Raw genomic sequence first — 17,424 nt, forward strand, 5'->3', positions numbered from 1 at the left:
GGGCTGAACGTTAGTTATTCAACTTGAAGGAGTCTTTTTAAACAATAAGTCAACCTACTGCGCCATTAAGATGTTTATAGTGCACAACGTAAAACAGAATAGAGATCTAAATTCAGTTTCAGTTTCTTTTTGTCATTACCTCAGGGCTGGGATTCTGTGGAGCTGCCTTTTCCTCCTCCTCCTCCTCCTCCATGTGTCCGTCTTTCCTCTTATTCTTACAAGAGCCTCCAGTTTTACAGTTCCCGCTGCAGCTCTTCTTCTCACCCTTGGCCAGGGCCTGCAGGCGGTTGAGGAACTTGACCTTCCAGGCCTGGAAATCTGCCTGGATGCTGCCGTTACGGCTCTTCACCACATTACAGTCACCCTCTCCCCTGGTCATGACTCGCATGCCACTCAGCATCCAAAGCCACTTGTCCACATTTTTACCCACCTGGAGAAGGAAAAAGAAAATATGGTTGAACAGGGTTTAAACAAATAAAGTTTGGTCATTCTTGGCTTTTGTACTAGTTACTGAATGCTGCGTGAGCTGCATGTGAAGTCAAGTTTAGATACAGATCATGTTTCCCACAGCCAGGCTACAGCTGTCAAACTTGTGGCTTTGGATACTCTTCAACTGATTCTAATAATACAACGTAGCAGTATTACATTATTATTATTATTATTATTATTATATTAACTGACAAAACTTAATATGGAAACCATTTCTCACCGTGTTATAGTGGCCAACATAGACAGAGTTTCCAAGACCGAACACTGCATATCTGAGGCCTTTCAGGTAGGTCTTGCCATATCTGAAGTCAGTGGATGCCTCTTCCAGCCACTTACAGAACCACTCAGCGTTCTCTGTGGGTTGTCCGTCAGTGTATGTTGCCACCAGAAACACACAGACTGACTTACTGGTGCACTGAATGAACAATGGAAGACAGTGGAAAAGTGAAGTAAGAGGATGTCAGAGAAGGATACACTTTACATGTAGTGTTTCTTGAACTCAGACCTTTTCCTGGATGTTTTGAACAATGTTAAACACCAATGGTAATCTGGACTTGAGAAACAAAATGATTAAATCATTTGGAAACTTCAGAAAAAATGTCCACGCCTACTTTAAGTCATAACCAAAGACAAATCTTGCAGTGCACTAGAGCACCATGAACAAGCTGCTCCAGGACAGGCGACTTACCATGTTTTCAGCAATTATTACTTATAGAAGCTAATAGATAAATAATTACACAACATTAATTTTGCTAACTGGTCCCCAAGACTAAAATTTAATGCACAAAGTCAGCAAAAAAATCCATTTAGATTAAATTTAAAATACGTACACACACACATTGTTTAGTTAGCCCTGTGGATATAAACAGCAAAGTTCAGGAGTGAGACAGCTGCCTTGTCTCATGTCTAACAGGGTGTAAGCTGCCAGACACATACTGCCTTCTTGACTGATGGCTAGCCAGTGAGAGTCAATGCACTGAGGAACAGCTGAATCTAGGGACCGACTGGTGCCTGTGGTCATTCCTCTTGTGGAGATTTTCCATCACTGTGAAAACTGTATCACTGTCCTGTTGAATAAATAGCTATTTTATCTCCTGTTGTGTGCCAGCCAACCAATCTCCTATTCATCTCTCAATGCACTACACAGCGCCTGTGCCCACAAAATAAAAAGGGAACACTGATGAAAATAATCCATCTTTCTACAGCTGAGCAGGATAAGTGTAACACATTTGTCTCCTGTGCCAGCCGTCTGAAGAATTGAATCAGTGAAAAATGAAAGAAAAGGCTGAGCTGCAACAGAAGTCCAGGATTACTGTACTGTTTGTTGTCAAGCTCTCAATAAATAACAGTTATGATTTATTATACTTTGATTAATTCTGTTGTAATTAAGCCTTGCCTTGCGCACAGTGCAAAATCTTATTGGCTTAAAGTTACATTTCAGGGATTTAATTAACAGTCCCGAGAAACATCTGAGGACAGTATATATAATACACTTCCTGCAACAATTAACTGATGCATAAATTAGTCGCTTAATTTATACAATGACAAAGTTATGGGTTCGTCACTGAGGAGCAGCTCTAACGTTTGCAGGTGTTTAGGCTCCTGTATGGGGACATGATTTTTGAAACTGACACTCTCAAGTTGAGAAACATATGTCTCCACACACTGCTTTATTTTTTCCCATCTTTCTGCCCTTAATTAGATGAAAAAGCATCTTTTGTTTGGACTTGGCTCACCTCATCAGCAAGTTGATCATCTGGATCGTAGTCTTTCATGTCAGTCACTTCAGCTGGTATTCCCAAGTTCTTCACCTCCTCTGACAGTTCTTTTGCAAAGGCCTGGACAAGTGAAGAGTCTCATTTGATGCTTATCAGACATCTCAGAATGGTACATTTACTATGTGTGAGCAGTCAGTCATTTCAATTTCATATAATGTGTGCAATTTTGAATTACAAATCTTTACATAACACTGTTAGTCTGTATCTCTGGATTTTACATCAAACTATAGCATCATCTTGTGTCCATATTAACACTATGGGCCAGTGAGGATGTTCAAGTATTCAGGAAACAACATCTGCACCTTTGCTGTTCCAGTTTGTGAGCCGTAGAAGATTTTAACTCCTGACACATGAACTGCAGTGTCTCTGTCAGAGCTGTCATTGTTCTTCACAGCTTTGTAGACCCAGGGGCCAATATCCTTGGAGAAGCTTTTCTAAAAGCATAAAGAGGAAGACATGTATTTTATATTTTGGAAACATGAACACTTCCTAAATTGAAAGACAGAAATCTGCACTTATAAGAAGAATAACAATACAATATGTCTAACAGACCACAAAGGAGTGAAGGGGGATATCAGCAAGAGACCACTCACCTTCTTCAGTGCCATCTTCAGGGAGAACCAGATCCCGAAGACAAGGGCAGCAGCTGAGTACAGGTACAGCCTGTTGTGCCATATCGACATGAAATAGCTCTCACTGGGTCTGTGTTCATTCTGAGAGACTGGAGAGAGGAGAGGCATCAAACCAAGTCCTCTTTACAGAGGAGTGATGAACTATAAAGGTTCGCTAACACCGCTACGTGTATTGCAACGCAGGAACAGTTGTACCAGACAGTGGCTAATCCCAAAGCACCAACAAGCGACAAGACAACAGGGTTAAACCCCAAACTTAGGTCACCTGCAGCAAACCAAAGGCGGGTGACTGGCTAGCAATACATGCTAGCTAGCAGTGTTACTAACGTTAGTTAAAATATAACGTAAACGTGAGGTTACGTTAAAACAACAAATAGGCTCACCTTTAGTATCCGAGGTAGATACGTGTCTTAAGAAAAGCAAAATAACTAAGAAGAAATTTAGCATTGCTGCAGATACTATGTACACAGTCCTATGCACTTGATGTTGTGTGCAACCATGTTTTTTGGCCACTGAGCATGCTGGGAAGTGTAGTCTTTTGTAATGTCGATGTAGTAGCAGTCAATGCGACATTCAAAGCAGACTTAGGACAAACAATATATATCGATACATTGCCAAAATTCACATACCCATCAGTTTTTTGATTCCCGCATTTTTTTTCTTAAAAAAATGAAATCGTTTTATAAATAATTTCTACTATTTCTAATCATCACAAGTTACTAACGGAACACTTGTTTATCTTTGCTGTTTCACAGGGGACACTCATTGGGAGCGCACTTGGATATTTCTTGGCAGCAGAAACCTGGGCAGAGTTTTCTATCGATAAACAGAAATATGTCTATATTTACGCCAACAAATCAAATACGGCTGACAAATGTGGCGGTGGTTAGGATGAAAAAAGGAGGGAAGCGGTTTGAAATCGCCTGCTACAAGAATAAAGTGATGAGCTGGAGATCAGGAGCGTGAGTAACGTTAAATGTCAACACCCGCACGGTTAACATGATTTTACTAACATGAGTTACTAGATTATCTTGTTTATTATTCGTCCGATTGAACTGACATTTACTGTTTTGCTTTATAAATAACCAATCAAATCCACTAGTCTGTCAATTTAGTGCCTCCCGAATACCAGCGAGAGCAAAGGTCTGAATGTCCAAACATTGTGTTTTTTCTTCCAGAGAGAAAGACCTGGATGAGGTTTTGCAGACACACTCTGTTTTTGTTAATGTGTCCAAAGGTCAGGTGGCAAAGAAGGACGATTTGACTAACGCTTTTGGGACAGATGATCTGACAGAAATCTGTAAACAGGTAAGAACCTGTTCCTAAATGTTTCCCTGGCAACACGGACCTGTACAATATTCATTGTCACTCCGTCACATTTTATCTGCTGTTTTTTTACTTCCTCTACTTATTTACTTATTTATTTATTGGACAGATCCTGACCAAAGGAGAGCTTCAAGTGTCCGACAAGGAGAGGCAGTCCCAGCTGGAGACCATGTTCAGGGACATTGCAACTACCGTGGCAGAAAAGTGTGTAAATCCTGAGACCAAGAGGCCCTACACAGTCAATCTCATTGAGCGGGCGATGAAGGACATCCACTACTCTGTCAAGGCCAATAAGAGCACTAAGCAGCAGGTGAAGAGACCTGAGATTTATTTTTATTATATTTTAATGTATTAATATATTTATTATATGTTGTTTTAAAAGTATGTCTGCACTCAAATATGCCAACTGCTTGAAATGTCCACTGAGAAGGTGCATTGAAGTTTGTAGCATGGTACAATGATTTTTTTTGTTAAATTAGCTTGGGAATATGACGATGGTGTCCAATGCTTTTGACCAGATACATTTTCAGTCCGTTGGAGACACTGCCAACAATAAATAGACACATTGAACTATGTCCATAAATGAATGAATACAATAAAATATATCATCTGTCTCACCTGGAGTGTGATTTTTCTAGTTAGTTAGCTGCGAAGATATTAGTTGTAGTTCACTCCAGATCAGTGGATCCCAATGACATTTGATTTATGAGTCTCAAAGCACAATAATATATCTACTTCAAAATCAAAATCTGATAATTAATTGAATGTGACAGAGTACTTCTTGTTGGTGTCTAAACCTGGAAAAATCAGATAGTAATGTGACTGCTCTTGTAATTACAGTCGGCAGTGATGCCTTTAATTCAACACTCTTGAGATGGCGTTTATTATTACTGACATAGGTTTTGATTCTGCAGCAGAAATCAGACTGTGAGAGTCTGTGATGTTTTTCCCTTCACTTTATTCAGGCCTTCATTACAGGGAATGATGATCTTACTGTACTCTTGTCCTGTTCCCAGGCTCTGGAAGTGATCCGGCAGCTGAAGGAGACCATGGAGATCCAGAGAGCCCACATGAGGCTGCGGCTGATGCTGCCAGCCAAAGAGGCCAAGAGGCTGAAGGAGAAGCTGAAGCCGCTACTGCAGGTCGTGGAGAGTGAAGACTTTGATGAGAATCTGGAAATGGTGAGGAGCAGGGAGGTTTTTTTAAAATGGCAGTGTGTTCGTGAGTGTGATTGAGTAATCTCTCCAGTCACTGAATAATACAAACAGACGTTTAAGACTGTGGATCTCTGCAGTGGGAGTTACAATCAGACATTAGCTAAATTCTGCTAAATTTAAAACTTGACTTTTTTTATCCAGCCATGACATTAAAGTTGTGTTTTTTCTAAAATCATGAAATCCAACGTGACCTTTGCATACCTTTTACTTTCTCTACCACCTGTTATGTAAAATCTTCCCTGATGCCTAAACTGAACTGACGCCTTGGTTCCTCTTCTGCGCCTCCTTCCTCCTCCTCCCCCTCAGGTGTGTCTGGTGGATCCCGGCTGCTTCAGGGAGATCGATGAGCTGATCCGCTGTGAGACTAAAGGCAGAGGCTCTCTGGAGGTGCTCAGTCTGAGGGATGTGGAGGAGGGAGATGAGAAATTATAGTAACCCAACAAGTCAGGACTCTGCACCTTAATCACACTATAAGCACACACACTGCAAACTCATTCAAGAGACTATATATACGATCAGATTCAGGCTAATTTCAGGCATTCCTATTTCCCAGCTTCTCTTTGTTTAAAGGATTTATTTGACTATATAGAGTTTTTTTTCTATTTGTAATCTGGGTGGAATGTATTTTGAAAATGCGTTTGAACATTTATACCTAAACTTTTAGGTCAGTAAACAGATCAGATGGCCTGCACTGACTTATTTATTATAGCTTTTATGCTAGTACCTCTGCACCATTAGCAGTACTTCTGGACAAGGTCGTTTCTGCTTTCTCATCAGACGTTGTGTGCCATGCAGCTATGCTCTATATCACAATTTTATGGCTAATTTCTTCAACCTAATAATACATATTTTGTCATAATGAATAGGTTTGCTCTGTAGCAAATAAATATATAACAAAATATTTTCTGTTTTCTATATGCACATGTGATTTTTCTTGATATGCACACAGCTGTTTTGAAAACAAATGAGATCACAGGCTACATCCACACTACTTGTCCAGCACCTAAAACAGAGACTTTTGGAAATGTTTTAGTTTGAAAACTCCAGGGTTGTGTTTTAGTCTGGATGGGCAGAAACTGAGACCTTTGGAATTGATGACGTAGGTTCCCACAGTCGCTCCCTGATTGGTTCTCATCAGCTTCGACAACCAGTGGTGAAAGCAACATGAATAATGAATTACAAGCGTTGACCTTGTTGTTTTAGCCTGCAGATGTTGTGGAGTTAAATTCTGCATTTTAATGCTACAACTGTACAGTACAGTTTCGCAGGACACCATGACCAAATATGTTCCAAAAATAGAAGGAAACAGGAAAAACAGATGTTTCCCTCTCAGGGTTTAACTTGGACTTCCACTGTAAATTCTCGCTGGACAAAGTGTGCTGCGTTCCTCAGCCTGTAAAGTGCATCGTTCTGACTATCTCATGAAATACCTGTTAGAAATTGGCGAAGATCTGTAAATAGAATTCTGTAAAGTCCAGTTCACGTCTGATATGTTTTTTTTCCAAGAAGAATACTCAGTAACAGTATCAGTCAAAATTACTGATCACCATATTTCCTCCCCAAGTGCTCTGTGGCGTAACGTCAAATAACTTCTAAACAAATAACCCTGTTTCATTTCAAAGCTTTATTCCACAGACTCATCAGTCTCATCTCAGTTGTAAACACATTTGCTGCTCAACAAACCAAACAAATAGGAAACTGCTGTACTATATATATGTATATATATATAATATACTATAATGTAGTGTAACATATTTACAGTATTTAGTTCTAGGAACAGTATGAACTCACTCAAACAGTAATGTCATGTGTCAGTAGACAGTAATATGGGAATCAGTTCAATATCAATTATTGCATCAAGTCAAACAAGCTCAGAAGTTTCATGTTGCAGTGGTATTGAATTGGGAAATGAGAATTGAATGCAAAGCAATGCTACGCAGCATAAATAGTGTGTTAGCTTCAACAGAAATGAAACAAACACTTCAAATCAAAGTCCTACACACACCTTTATCAATACAACTAGTTAAATAACACGTTACTGTGCTCTCTAATGTTAAATCCACACTTTATTAAAGCAGTGCATCATTACTCAATATTTTTCCTCTGCTGTTAAATCCATCCACAGCCATTTCACATATTGATGATATTCCAGTCTAATCAGTCACACTCAGTTCTATATTACAAAACAGCCCCCTCAGATGGGCTCTGATCTGCGTTCATACTGGCTGTGTGTGAACGTAGTCCTGTTGATCCTGTTCAGTGGGTGGTTAGCCTCCTCCTCTAGATTCGTGCACCTGCTCCCTTCATGCTGCTGTACCTGCCTCTCACTGGTGGGGCATCTGGTGGTGAGAAACACCCCTCCGACCAGCATCAAAGCAAAGGAGATCCAGCCGAGGTAGAGAGCAGGTCCCCAGTCTCTTCTCAGCAGCACAGCACCCTCCAGTGGCTGACTGCTATGATGGCACGTCCATGCTGTGGGAACCAGCAGCAGGATTCCAGACAAAACAAAAAGAGCACCAGAAAACACTTTGATCTGGCCACGCTTAGGGAACCACACTGCCCCCACCGCAGCAATCACCGCAGCGAAAGCCCCAGCTCCAATGGCGGCCATGATGAGGGCTCTCCACGTCCGAAAACTTCCAGAAAGAGACATGAGAGACTGGTAGAAAGAGCAGTGCAGGCTGCCATCGTGGGCCAAGTCCCAGTGATCCCATTCCAGCCACACCCCGTCCCAGTAGGCAGGCAGAGAGGCCGTGGTGTTGTCCAGGGTGCCGCTCACCTTCCACAGGGCCAGACAGCGTGTCAGAATGGCACAAAGCCACCCTGCGAAGGCCAGACCGAGGGCAGCGAGCTCCAGCTGCCGCTCCATGACTCCGGCCGGCCTCTCTGCTCCTCCTCTTCACTGCAGGCCCAACTGCCTAACCAGAAACAGCTGGCAGCACAACGCACTGGGGTGGGGTGTTATTTTAACGTGTGTGCATGAGTGAGGCACAGACAATTTGCGCGTGTGTGTGCGTGTGTGTGTGTGTGTGTGTGTGTGTGTGTGTGTGTTTGTGTGTGTGTCTGTGCCTGTCCATTTTGCATGTCTGTTCAGAAAGAACAAACCGGTTCTTTGGTATTCATGAAGAGAAGAAGGCAGGGTACGGCTGTAGCTGGGTGGAGGAGGGAAGTCCCTCTGTTTGCCATGGTTTCAAAACAATCCCTTTTCTCCCGGAGGAAAACAAAGGTTCCACTGTGCTGCGATTTTTCAGCCACTGGGTCGTCTTTCTGAGAGAAAATTTGATTTAAAGAGCCTCAAGTTCTTACTGATATAAAGTCATGTTCTCACATGTAGGAGTGTTGATGACTACTGGAGTTCTCAACGCAGAATAGTCATTAACTGGCACATATTTACACTGCAGCATTTATTTTGAAATCTAAGATGCAATTCATAAGCACACAAGATTTTAGAGCGGCAAATGTTGGCTGCTAATAATTTCACATAAAAGAACGGTGACTAAAACATGATTAATGTAGTTTAATACTGAATCGAAATGCATGCACATTGAGCTACAAAGCTATTCATTAGTTTTCTTTGTGAAAGGAATAAATGCATATTTCATGAGATGAGGAAAGTCCATCTGATGAGTCACTGGGACAGACTGTAGCTATTTCAGAAGCTGCCAGTTAATCATAGCTGTATCAGACTTACAGTGAAATATATTTCTGCAGTGGCCCTGACAGCTCAACGCCCTGCCGCTTCAGAAAACACATATAGACAGACAAAACACAAACAAATTCAGAGAACATTGTCATCAATTTGACAACACATGTTCTGCAAATACTCACAACACGACAGAGTCACATAAAAGTGTTGAGGGGGCGCCTCAGGGTCTCAGCTTGTAGATTGCGCACCTTGAAGGCATGAATGTATTATAATACATCCAGACACAATTGTTGTTCAATGCTTTTGACTTGACATCTAGTGCATCCCAGCCAAGTTCATCACTTTGTTGTGTCCCCTGGAAACACTTCTGTTGTATTGTGAGTATGTGCAGCACATGTGTTGTCAAATTGATGAAGATGTTTTCTGAATTTGTTTGTGTTTTGTCTGTTTGCTTGTGTTTTCTTACGTTGCAGTGTGTTGAGCTCTCAGGGCCACTGTAAATTTCCCTTATATGAATAATTCATCTGCACATCATAACAACACTTTAAAATTTTTTTACAAACATCTTCAAATGGCTGGTGTTGAAACAACTGTGGACAGAATTAAAGTAACTGTGTTCATATCCTTGTGTCCCATCCTGCAGGAAACTGAAAACATATTGGAATGTATTGTAAAGCATACCTTTGCAATCCTTTTCATTGTATACAAATGTTAAAGGTCCCACGTTTTACTTAATGTAGTTTAACGTCTCCTCTGTCAGGGTTCTCTCTGGAGCTCTAGTAACTACTGGTCAGTGAGCCAATCAGAAGAGAGGAAGCTCTGAGCCTTTCTTCTGATTGGCTGACTGGGTTTTCAGAAATCAAATAAAAATATAGCAGATTTCAGGTAAACACTCAGAGGAACCAATTACCGCAATGGTGGATGGTGGGTTCAGGTGGTCGAGGCTTGGGGCGTGGCTGAGTGTGGTGACTACTTTGTTGTGACATCACAAAGTTACAGTCCTGACGGCTGGTTTTAAGGCTTAGGTTCTGAATACAGGCTGTGTGCTTTTCTCTGTGGACTGAGGCTTTGATACTTTCACAGTATTAATATAGAACTTAGACCTGATCCATAATCAAACAACACATGGACATCTACCTTTATAAAATATGGGATCTTTAATATATTGCTTTATGTGTTTCAATATCTTTATGGCCAATTGCATTACATCACACAGTGTAAGATGTGTGTGTTCCACCCTCGATCCTCACTTCACACATAGTTCTTGATGGCATAGCTGTTGTGTGTGGGGATCCTGGCCCGTGTGTACCCACTAGAGGGGATCCTGGCCCTCTGTGGGGGGCAGCTCGTGCACAGAATGGCTCCCCCACAGAACAGCAGCCCAGAGGTCACAAAGCCAATATATATGGCTGCTCCAAGCTCTCTCTTCAATACCTCAGGAACACGCGGGTTGTGGAAGTCACTGATGATGGAGTTGGCCGTCCAGGAAACAGCGACTAGGGTGGTGAAGGACGCCAGGCAGAAGATGGCCCCAGAGCTCAGCACCACCCGAGCTTTTATACCCGGGTGGCTCAGGCAGTTGGTGCAGCGTGCGCCCAGGAGGAAGATGAGGAATCCCAAACATCCCAGAACCAGGCTGATGCAGATGAGGCCGCGGGCTGCCTGCAGGTCTGGTGACAGGTCCAGCAGGGCGTCGTAAAGCTTGCACTGCAGCTGACCTGTGTACTCACTGACACAGGTCATCCACAGACCCTCCCAGAACACCTGCATGACCACCAGATGGGTGCCGATGAATGCCGTCACCTTCCACATTGGCAGCGCGCAGATCAGGATGGTCCCAGCAACACCTATCATGGAGAGGCTGATGCCCAGCTCCTGCAGAGCCATGGACAGTGAGCAGACTCTCTCACACCCTGGAACAAAAACAGATCAAGGTTTTATTCAGAATCGACAGATGTGATCTGACCTTTTATCACATCCTGACGCTTTGCTGGTAGAAGTGAACAGTTAACAGGACACGGCATTTTGCTCTGTGATCTTTTTCATTCCTTAATAAAAAAGCTTAATAATAATAAAGCTTAAAATATCGCAGTTCTTGCATGTCCTGTGTGGTCACAGGACATGTCCAGACATGTCACCCATTGAGCATGTTTGGGATGCTCCAGCCCTGCGTGTACAAGAGCATGTTCCAGTTCCTGCCAATATCCAGCAACTTTGCACAACCATTGAAGAGGAGCAGTCTAAAATTCCCCAGGCAACTGATCAACTCTGTACAAAGGACATGTGCTGCACTCCATGAGGCAAATGGTGGTCACACCAGATACTGACTCACTTTGTGATCCGCAGCCCCACAAGTCACACAGTTCAGTACCTAATAAATGTCTTTTAATGCTGCAATATCTCAGTAACATTTTGAAGGAATTTCTTCAAATTTGGCACAAATTGTCCACATGACCTCAGAGATGAACTGATTAGGCTTTGGTCATCAAAGGTCAAAGGTCGAGGTTGCTGTGACCTCACGAAACACGGTTTTGGCCTCTTGAATATTGTATCTAAAACCACCTTGAGGGAATTGGTTCAAATTTGGCACAAACATTAACTTGGAATTAAAGATGAACTGATTTGATTGTTGTGGGAAACGGTCAGTGACAGTGATCTCACGTTCTTGTGAATGCAATATATCATATCATATCAACATCCAGAGGGAATTTGATTACATCTGGCACAAACATTCATCGGACTCAAGGGTGAACCGATGAGAATTTGTTGTTCAGAGGTCAAATATCACTGTGATCTCACAAAGCATGTTCATGAAATCATACACTAATTATGACACAATTCAAATCAAATGTCTATGAGGATAAAATCAAATGATGACATTTTATAGGCTTTGCAATTGGTCAAAGGTAAACTTCACTGTGACATCATATTGTTCTGCAAAAACGCTCAAGCTGTAAGTCAGGAACTTGATTGCGACCATATTTCCTGAAACTTGGTTGTTGTTGGAGGCAAAAACTGCAAGGCTGTAATTCTAGTTTCAAAATAAACCTGCTCATTTTAGAGTGGCCTTTTATTGCGACCAGCCCGAGGCACACCTGCGCAGTAATCATGCTGTGTAATCAGCATCTTGATTTGATTTACCTGTCAGGTGGACGGATTATCTTGATAAATTTCAACTCATGAAAAACGGGAGCCCAAACAAAACTGTTACGTTTATATTTTTGTTCACTGTATAAAACTGAAATTTGTTCTTCTGCATCATTTCAACACACAGGCATGTGTGGCTTTTCACTTCAATCTACAACAAGGGATTGTGGGAAAAAAAATTTGAAAAGTTGTTTCCTGTAACAGATGTTGTAAGATAAAAATCTATGGAAGCAAATGGCCACTAGGCAGCAGCATGTCACAAAAGATCAAAAACAATGACAAGGTTTAATCTGCTCACAGTAACAAAAGACTCGATGACTTGAGTTGAGATGAGGAATCTGGGAAGAGGAACTGAAGAGAACCTCTCATCTTCTGATACAGAATAACTGTTGAATATACCATTTAAGTTTAGACCGACGCTCACAAGTAGATCTGGTGTTTGTGAGTAGTCAGTGTTGAAATGGCGTCAACTTTTTTTTTAAAATCCCAATGTTTACACGGTGTTGCAGATTTAACATTTGTGTTGGAGGGATGTATCATCCTTTTAGCTTTTTACATGTGTCTTACATGTTACAAGGTAAAGTCTCACTACTCCACTAACAGAATGAAAAGGTGGGAGTCATGTCTGACCTCCACATCCAAGCCAGACAGAAGTTAAACACTGCAAATATTATTGTAACATTAATATTAACACCTTGGCAAACAACATGTTTAATTTCTCTTAAAGTCACTGGTTGGAAGAATCAGTGTAGGCCTTGGAGATACTCCATCTTTATCCCTCTGTTGCACTCACAGTACAGAAAGTCATTGTAGAGGAAACAAAACCAGTGAGACAGAAGCAGGAATGCTTAGTGGGGCAATTTGTTGTTTTGAACATTTCAAGCTCTTCAGACTCTTCCTGTGACATCTGAGTCATTTGACCCCCCCCCCACTCCCCACACACACACACACACACACACACACACACACTTGTCTCTGATCTGCAGCATAATAACATGAGAAAATACAACACTCCCATGTTGTTGTTGGTGTTGACATCTTTCAAAAACAAATCAAAGCCAACTCTTTAATTTGAGATTGTTATTAACATTCATGCCTTTTATGGAAAAACCAACCTTTTAATTAATCAATCTATTTCCTTCCTACAGAGGCAGAATATTTGTGCTGTACTGTTGGACGAAAAAAAAACAAAAACAAGAATGTCATGCATTACTAAACACGTTAGCCAGCAGCAGTCCAAGTCCCTGAGTCACCCTGTTTGTTTCCTGGATAGTGATCAGTGGTAAGTACCTGACAAACAGGTTCCCCCAGTGTTTGGATTAAATAACCACGAGAGCATTTTTTGAAATGTATATAAACAAGAAGCGTGAGAGAAGAAAAAAAAATTCATTTATTGTGCAAAAATAGAATCACAGATATCAAAAAAAAGAGACCTTTTCTTCAGCTGAAACAAATTAGTTCCCATATTCCCACATGTAAAACAGAGTTTCTATAGTTCAAACAGTCCTGATATAGATATACTTCATCACTGAGGCTGACATTCAGATTTAAAGCAATCTTCATACATCCAAAGTTTGATTCCTTTATGAGGACGATGTGCATATTTCCTTCATTGTGAGTTTTCTGTGCGTGTCCTTTTCTTACTTCATGAAGACAAAATCAGACAATCATCATCCAGATTTCCATTTGCCTCTTTAAGGAGCTCAAATATACGTCTTTGATGGTGTAGAAGCTCGCAATGAGGCGTCTTTGCTGTATCCTCCTGACTTGTTCAGCAGGTAGTTCACAGAGTGGTTCCTATCTTCCTTGGGGGGACAATTGGCACACAGAAGCGCCCCTCCCAAGACCAGCAGTCCCCCGGCCCCCCAGCCGATGTAAAGAGAGGCCCCGAGCTCTCTCTTCTGGGCGTCCACTAGCAGAGGGCTGTAAAAGTCCCTTATGATAACGCTGGCAGTCCAGGACACAGGGATGAGGCAGAGGAATCCACTGATGATCAGAATCACACCTGCTGCCACTGAGGCCCTCGCCTTGGCCCTCTCCTCTGGAATGAAGTTGGTGCATTTTCCGCCAGCGAAAGTTATGAGGAGCCCTACGATGCCTGTGATGATGGAGGCCACTGTCAGAGCACGGGCCGCCTGGAGGTCTGCACCCAGAGACAGCATGGAGTCGTACACCTTACACTGCATCTGGCCTGTGCTCTGGACCACGCAGTTCATCCAGATGCCCTCCCAGATGATCTGTGATGTCACAATGTTGCTGCCAATGAAGGCAGAGACCCGCCACATGGGTGAAGCGCAGACAATGATCGACCCAATCCAACCTAACAGGGCCAGAGCGCAGCCTGCCATCTGCATCCCCATGGAGGCCATCATCTCCTTTCTCTGAGCGTCTCAGAGACAATATCAAGAGCTGATCAGGTGTTAATGTGCATCTGAGGCAGAAGGAGAATGAAGAATAGGAGGCGTGAAAACCAAACTATTAAGGACATATTAAAGGCCCTGCCAAAGAAGACCAGCCATGCAGGATTCTTTGTGTGAAAGGACAATGGAGGTTGGGGTTTCAACTATTCTTCTGCACGGATATGAAGATTGTGTTTCACAAGGATTAGTTTGTACTCTCAACTAGGAAAAGGATGTATGTAACAGAAAAGACACCAACTTGCAAATGTAGGTAGTGTATATTCAGTGATTACACAAAAGACAAGGCCACAAGTCTGCAAACTGTGAGAATGAAATGAGTCAAGGCAAACAGTGATCTGTCTCTGTATGTACACACGTCTATGTGCACAATGTGATGAGAGTGAGTGGGAATAAATCACTCCTGGTTGTGAATCATACTGTAGATATTTGGAGAGGTATCATCTTAAACTCACTGAAATATTATACGCAAATATGAAGAATAAAAGGAAATGCACTTTGGAGGTTTACCGTATATGCACATGTATATCTACAGAAATCATCTCATATTGTGCTTTATAACTGTCTGGCTTTAAGAGAATCGTAACGTGTTGTTCTGTGCCGACTAGTCCAACCTCAGAAGCGATAGTGTAAATGTCTGTCTCTTCATGTAGGTCCACTGGTGGAAGAAGTATACAGAAATGTAATATATTACATACCTGTATATGTCCCTATATCAAGAGTGATGTTGCCATATATATCAATTACAACATATGACGATATAAGTTAATAACATGTATGAAATACGCAGTAAAATTCGTATATGTACATATATTAAAAACATCTGATGTTTTTTTATATGGTATAATATGTTGCAACCACATATGTTAAAGATATGTATTTAATTTATAAATGCAAGTTTATCAAAATAACATACATATAAAAATTCTATATGCTTATATATGTTTTTCTTATTGATTTCTCATTAATATTAAACATGTCTATCTTCACATTCTAGGAAAGTGGTCTCAGACTTTTGGACTCTACTGTTTGTAATATAAACATACAGTATATTGACATGATGGATATATATTTCTGTAAAACATGTTTAAAGTATCAACATACTTACATAAACATACATATTTGTATGTGCTAGAGATGTCAATACATGAAATAGATCAAATTTCTAATGGGTTTCACATATAATTTTTACATTTATGTTTTTATTTTATATGTAAATATATTTCATGTATGGAAATACATAGTATACATATATTACATTTGCAAATTTAACTGTTGAAACATTATATGACCAGGTATAACCTAGTTAGGAATGGCATTTCATGCCGAAAGTAGAAAAATACTTTGAAATGATTCATTTACCGAAACCAGTTTTTCCATCTCTGCTTGGTCACTGATGCACTAGAGTGTGATGACGTTGCTCCGCTGCCTCATCTCACAGCTGTGAGTATACTCTCTCTGTAATTGCAGCAGGCAGCTCAGGAATGTGATACCAGGTCAAAAGTAGAAACAGAACAGGGTGTGTTCAACACCGGTAAAACAACCTGCAATGCTGTGCTGACATCATGTTGTGACTCACAGCAGAGGGAAAATGCAGAGGTCATTTCCTAGATGTGAAACCATAAGTGTTTGTAAACAACTCATCCGAAGTAGAAGATAAAAAACATCAGGTGTAACTACCTTTTTTTCTGAAGTCTTCCGTTTCTAATCACTATTGTAAAATAAACTGAATTTATGATGTCACAATGCTCTGGTCAAGGTTTGGTTAGGTTAAGGGGACGTCATAATAATGACCATGTGGAATAACCAAGGTTTGTTTTCTTGGGACAGTGATACATTTTCTGTGTAACTCTTTTCACATTGGAAGTGACATGACATAACAATGATATATACATCTATATATATATGATATAATATCAGTGAGCCACACTGATATGGGTGACATATTTCTTCATTATTATGAATGGGAATACTGAAAATGATTTTGAGTTACACACTGACCTGCCACCTTAAATGCTCAAAGCGCTAAATATGTATTAATTCACCACTGAAAATAAATGCACAATTTATTCATGTTTGAGAAGATTTGTTAAAAACTACAGAGCCCAACTAGCTAAGCAAACCTTTAGTAAATGTAAGTAAAGTGTACATTTTTGAGATTCATGACATCAGTTGGGCCTGAGAGTCAGAGACAGAGAAGGGAAGTCATAGTGTTACGAGATGGTGTCGGTCTTGGTCTTTTCATGGAACAGAAAGAACAACACCATCCTTATCCTCATCATTATACATCAGTCATTGTTGAATTTCAGCACCAGTGTGCGTCAGTGCAGAGCCCAAACACACACACACACACACACGCACACGCACACACACAAACAAAATCAACATCCAAATACAAATATAACCCTGTCTACAACTAACGTGTAACAGCAAATACATATTGTAGGAAACATAATGTTTTCTATAACATGGGCATGTTGTTAATTTGAACATGTCACCTAAAACTTCTCACACGTCTTTGTTTTCTGCCAAAATATCAGATCCTGCAGAATAATATCCATTTGTAGTTACTACACTGTTATTGAACCTTTTCATGGTTCTGTTTAAAGGCTCTGAGCCTCTCTTCTGATTGGCTGACTGTTTCTGAGTGATCCAATAAAAATATAGCAGATTTCAGGTAACAACACTCAGAGAAACCAAATCCTGCAAGGTGAGATGGTGGGTCCAGGTGGGCGGGGCTTGGGGCGTGGCTGAGAGCAGTGACTGCTTTGT

General features: G+C 41.1%; 5 protein-coding genes across 5 annotated transcripts in view; 1 reads left to right on the forward strand and 4 right to left on the reverse strand.

The window, feature by feature from the left end:
• Positions 1-3,439, reverse strand: part of tyw1 (tRNA-yW synthesizing protein 1 homolog (S. cerevisiae)) — a 59,831-nt gene extending 56,392 nt beyond the window's left edge. The window contains exons 1-6 of the mRNA XM_023416069.2: positions 3,283-3,439; positions 2,861-2,988; positions 2,570-2,701; positions 2,226-2,327; positions 710-904; positions 140-430 (exon numbers count right to left, since the gene is read on the reverse strand). Of these exons, the coding sequence (XP_023271837.1) occupies positions 140-430; positions 710-904; positions 2,226-2,327; positions 2,570-2,701; positions 2,861-2,988; positions 3,283-3,346 (912 nt within the window). The 5' untranslated portion in view covers positions 3,347-3,439. The remainder of the gene's footprint in view (positions 1-139; positions 431-709; positions 905-2,225; positions 2,328-2,569; positions 2,702-2,860; positions 2,989-3,282) is intronic.
• Positions 3,440-3,646: 207 nt separating this feature from the next.
• On the forward strand, positions 3,647-6,343 carry sbds (SBDS ribosome maturation factor). The gene is made up of 5 exons (XM_023416005.2): positions 3,647-3,861; positions 4,078-4,207; positions 4,335-4,535; positions 5,242-5,406; positions 5,749-6,343. The coding sequence occupies exons 1-5, from the start codon at positions 3,734-3,736 to the stop codon at positions 5,872-5,874; spliced, it is 750 nt and encodes a 249-aa protein (XP_023271773.1). The 5' UTR covers positions 3,647-3,733; the 3' UTR covers positions 5,875-6,343.
• A 705-nt stretch (positions 6,344-7,048) lies between these two features.
• LOC111662223 (claudin-3-like) lies at positions 7,049-8,695 on the reverse strand. The gene has a single exon (XM_023416018.2). It carries the CDS (start codon positions 8,309-8,311, stop codon positions 7,637-7,639), a length of 675 nt encoding a protein of 224 aa, XP_023271786.1. The 5' UTR covers positions 8,312-8,695; the 3' UTR covers positions 7,049-7,636.
• Positions 8,696-8,831: 136 nt separating this feature from the next.
• On the reverse strand, positions 8,832-11,016 carry cldnj (claudin j). Its single transcript, XM_087176529.1, has one exon. The coding sequence runs from the start codon at positions 10,973-10,975 to the stop codon at positions 10,340-10,342; it is 636 nt and encodes a 211-aa protein (XP_087032655.1). The 5' UTR covers positions 10,976-11,016; the 3' UTR covers positions 8,832-10,339.
• Positions 11,017-13,254: 2,238 nt separating this feature from the next.
• LOC111662227 (claudin-4-like) lies at positions 13,255-14,680 on the reverse strand. The gene has a single exon (XM_023416021.2). It carries the CDS (start codon positions 14,605-14,607, stop codon positions 13,939-13,941), a length of 669 nt encoding a protein of 222 aa, XP_023271789.1. The 5' UTR covers positions 14,608-14,680; the 3' UTR covers positions 13,255-13,938.
• Positions 14,681-17,424: the final 2,744 nt, after the last annotated feature.

Source organism: Seriola lalandi, unplaced genomic scaffold (assembly GCF_002814215.2).
Source record: "Seriola lalandi dorsalis isolate HSWRI2012SDOR001 ecotype SW California unplaced genomic scaffold, Sedor1 jcf7180002054560, whole genome shotgun sequence".
NCBI classification, from domain to species: domain Eukaryota; kingdom Metazoa; phylum Chordata; class Actinopteri; order Carangiformes; family Carangidae; genus Seriola; species Seriola lalandi.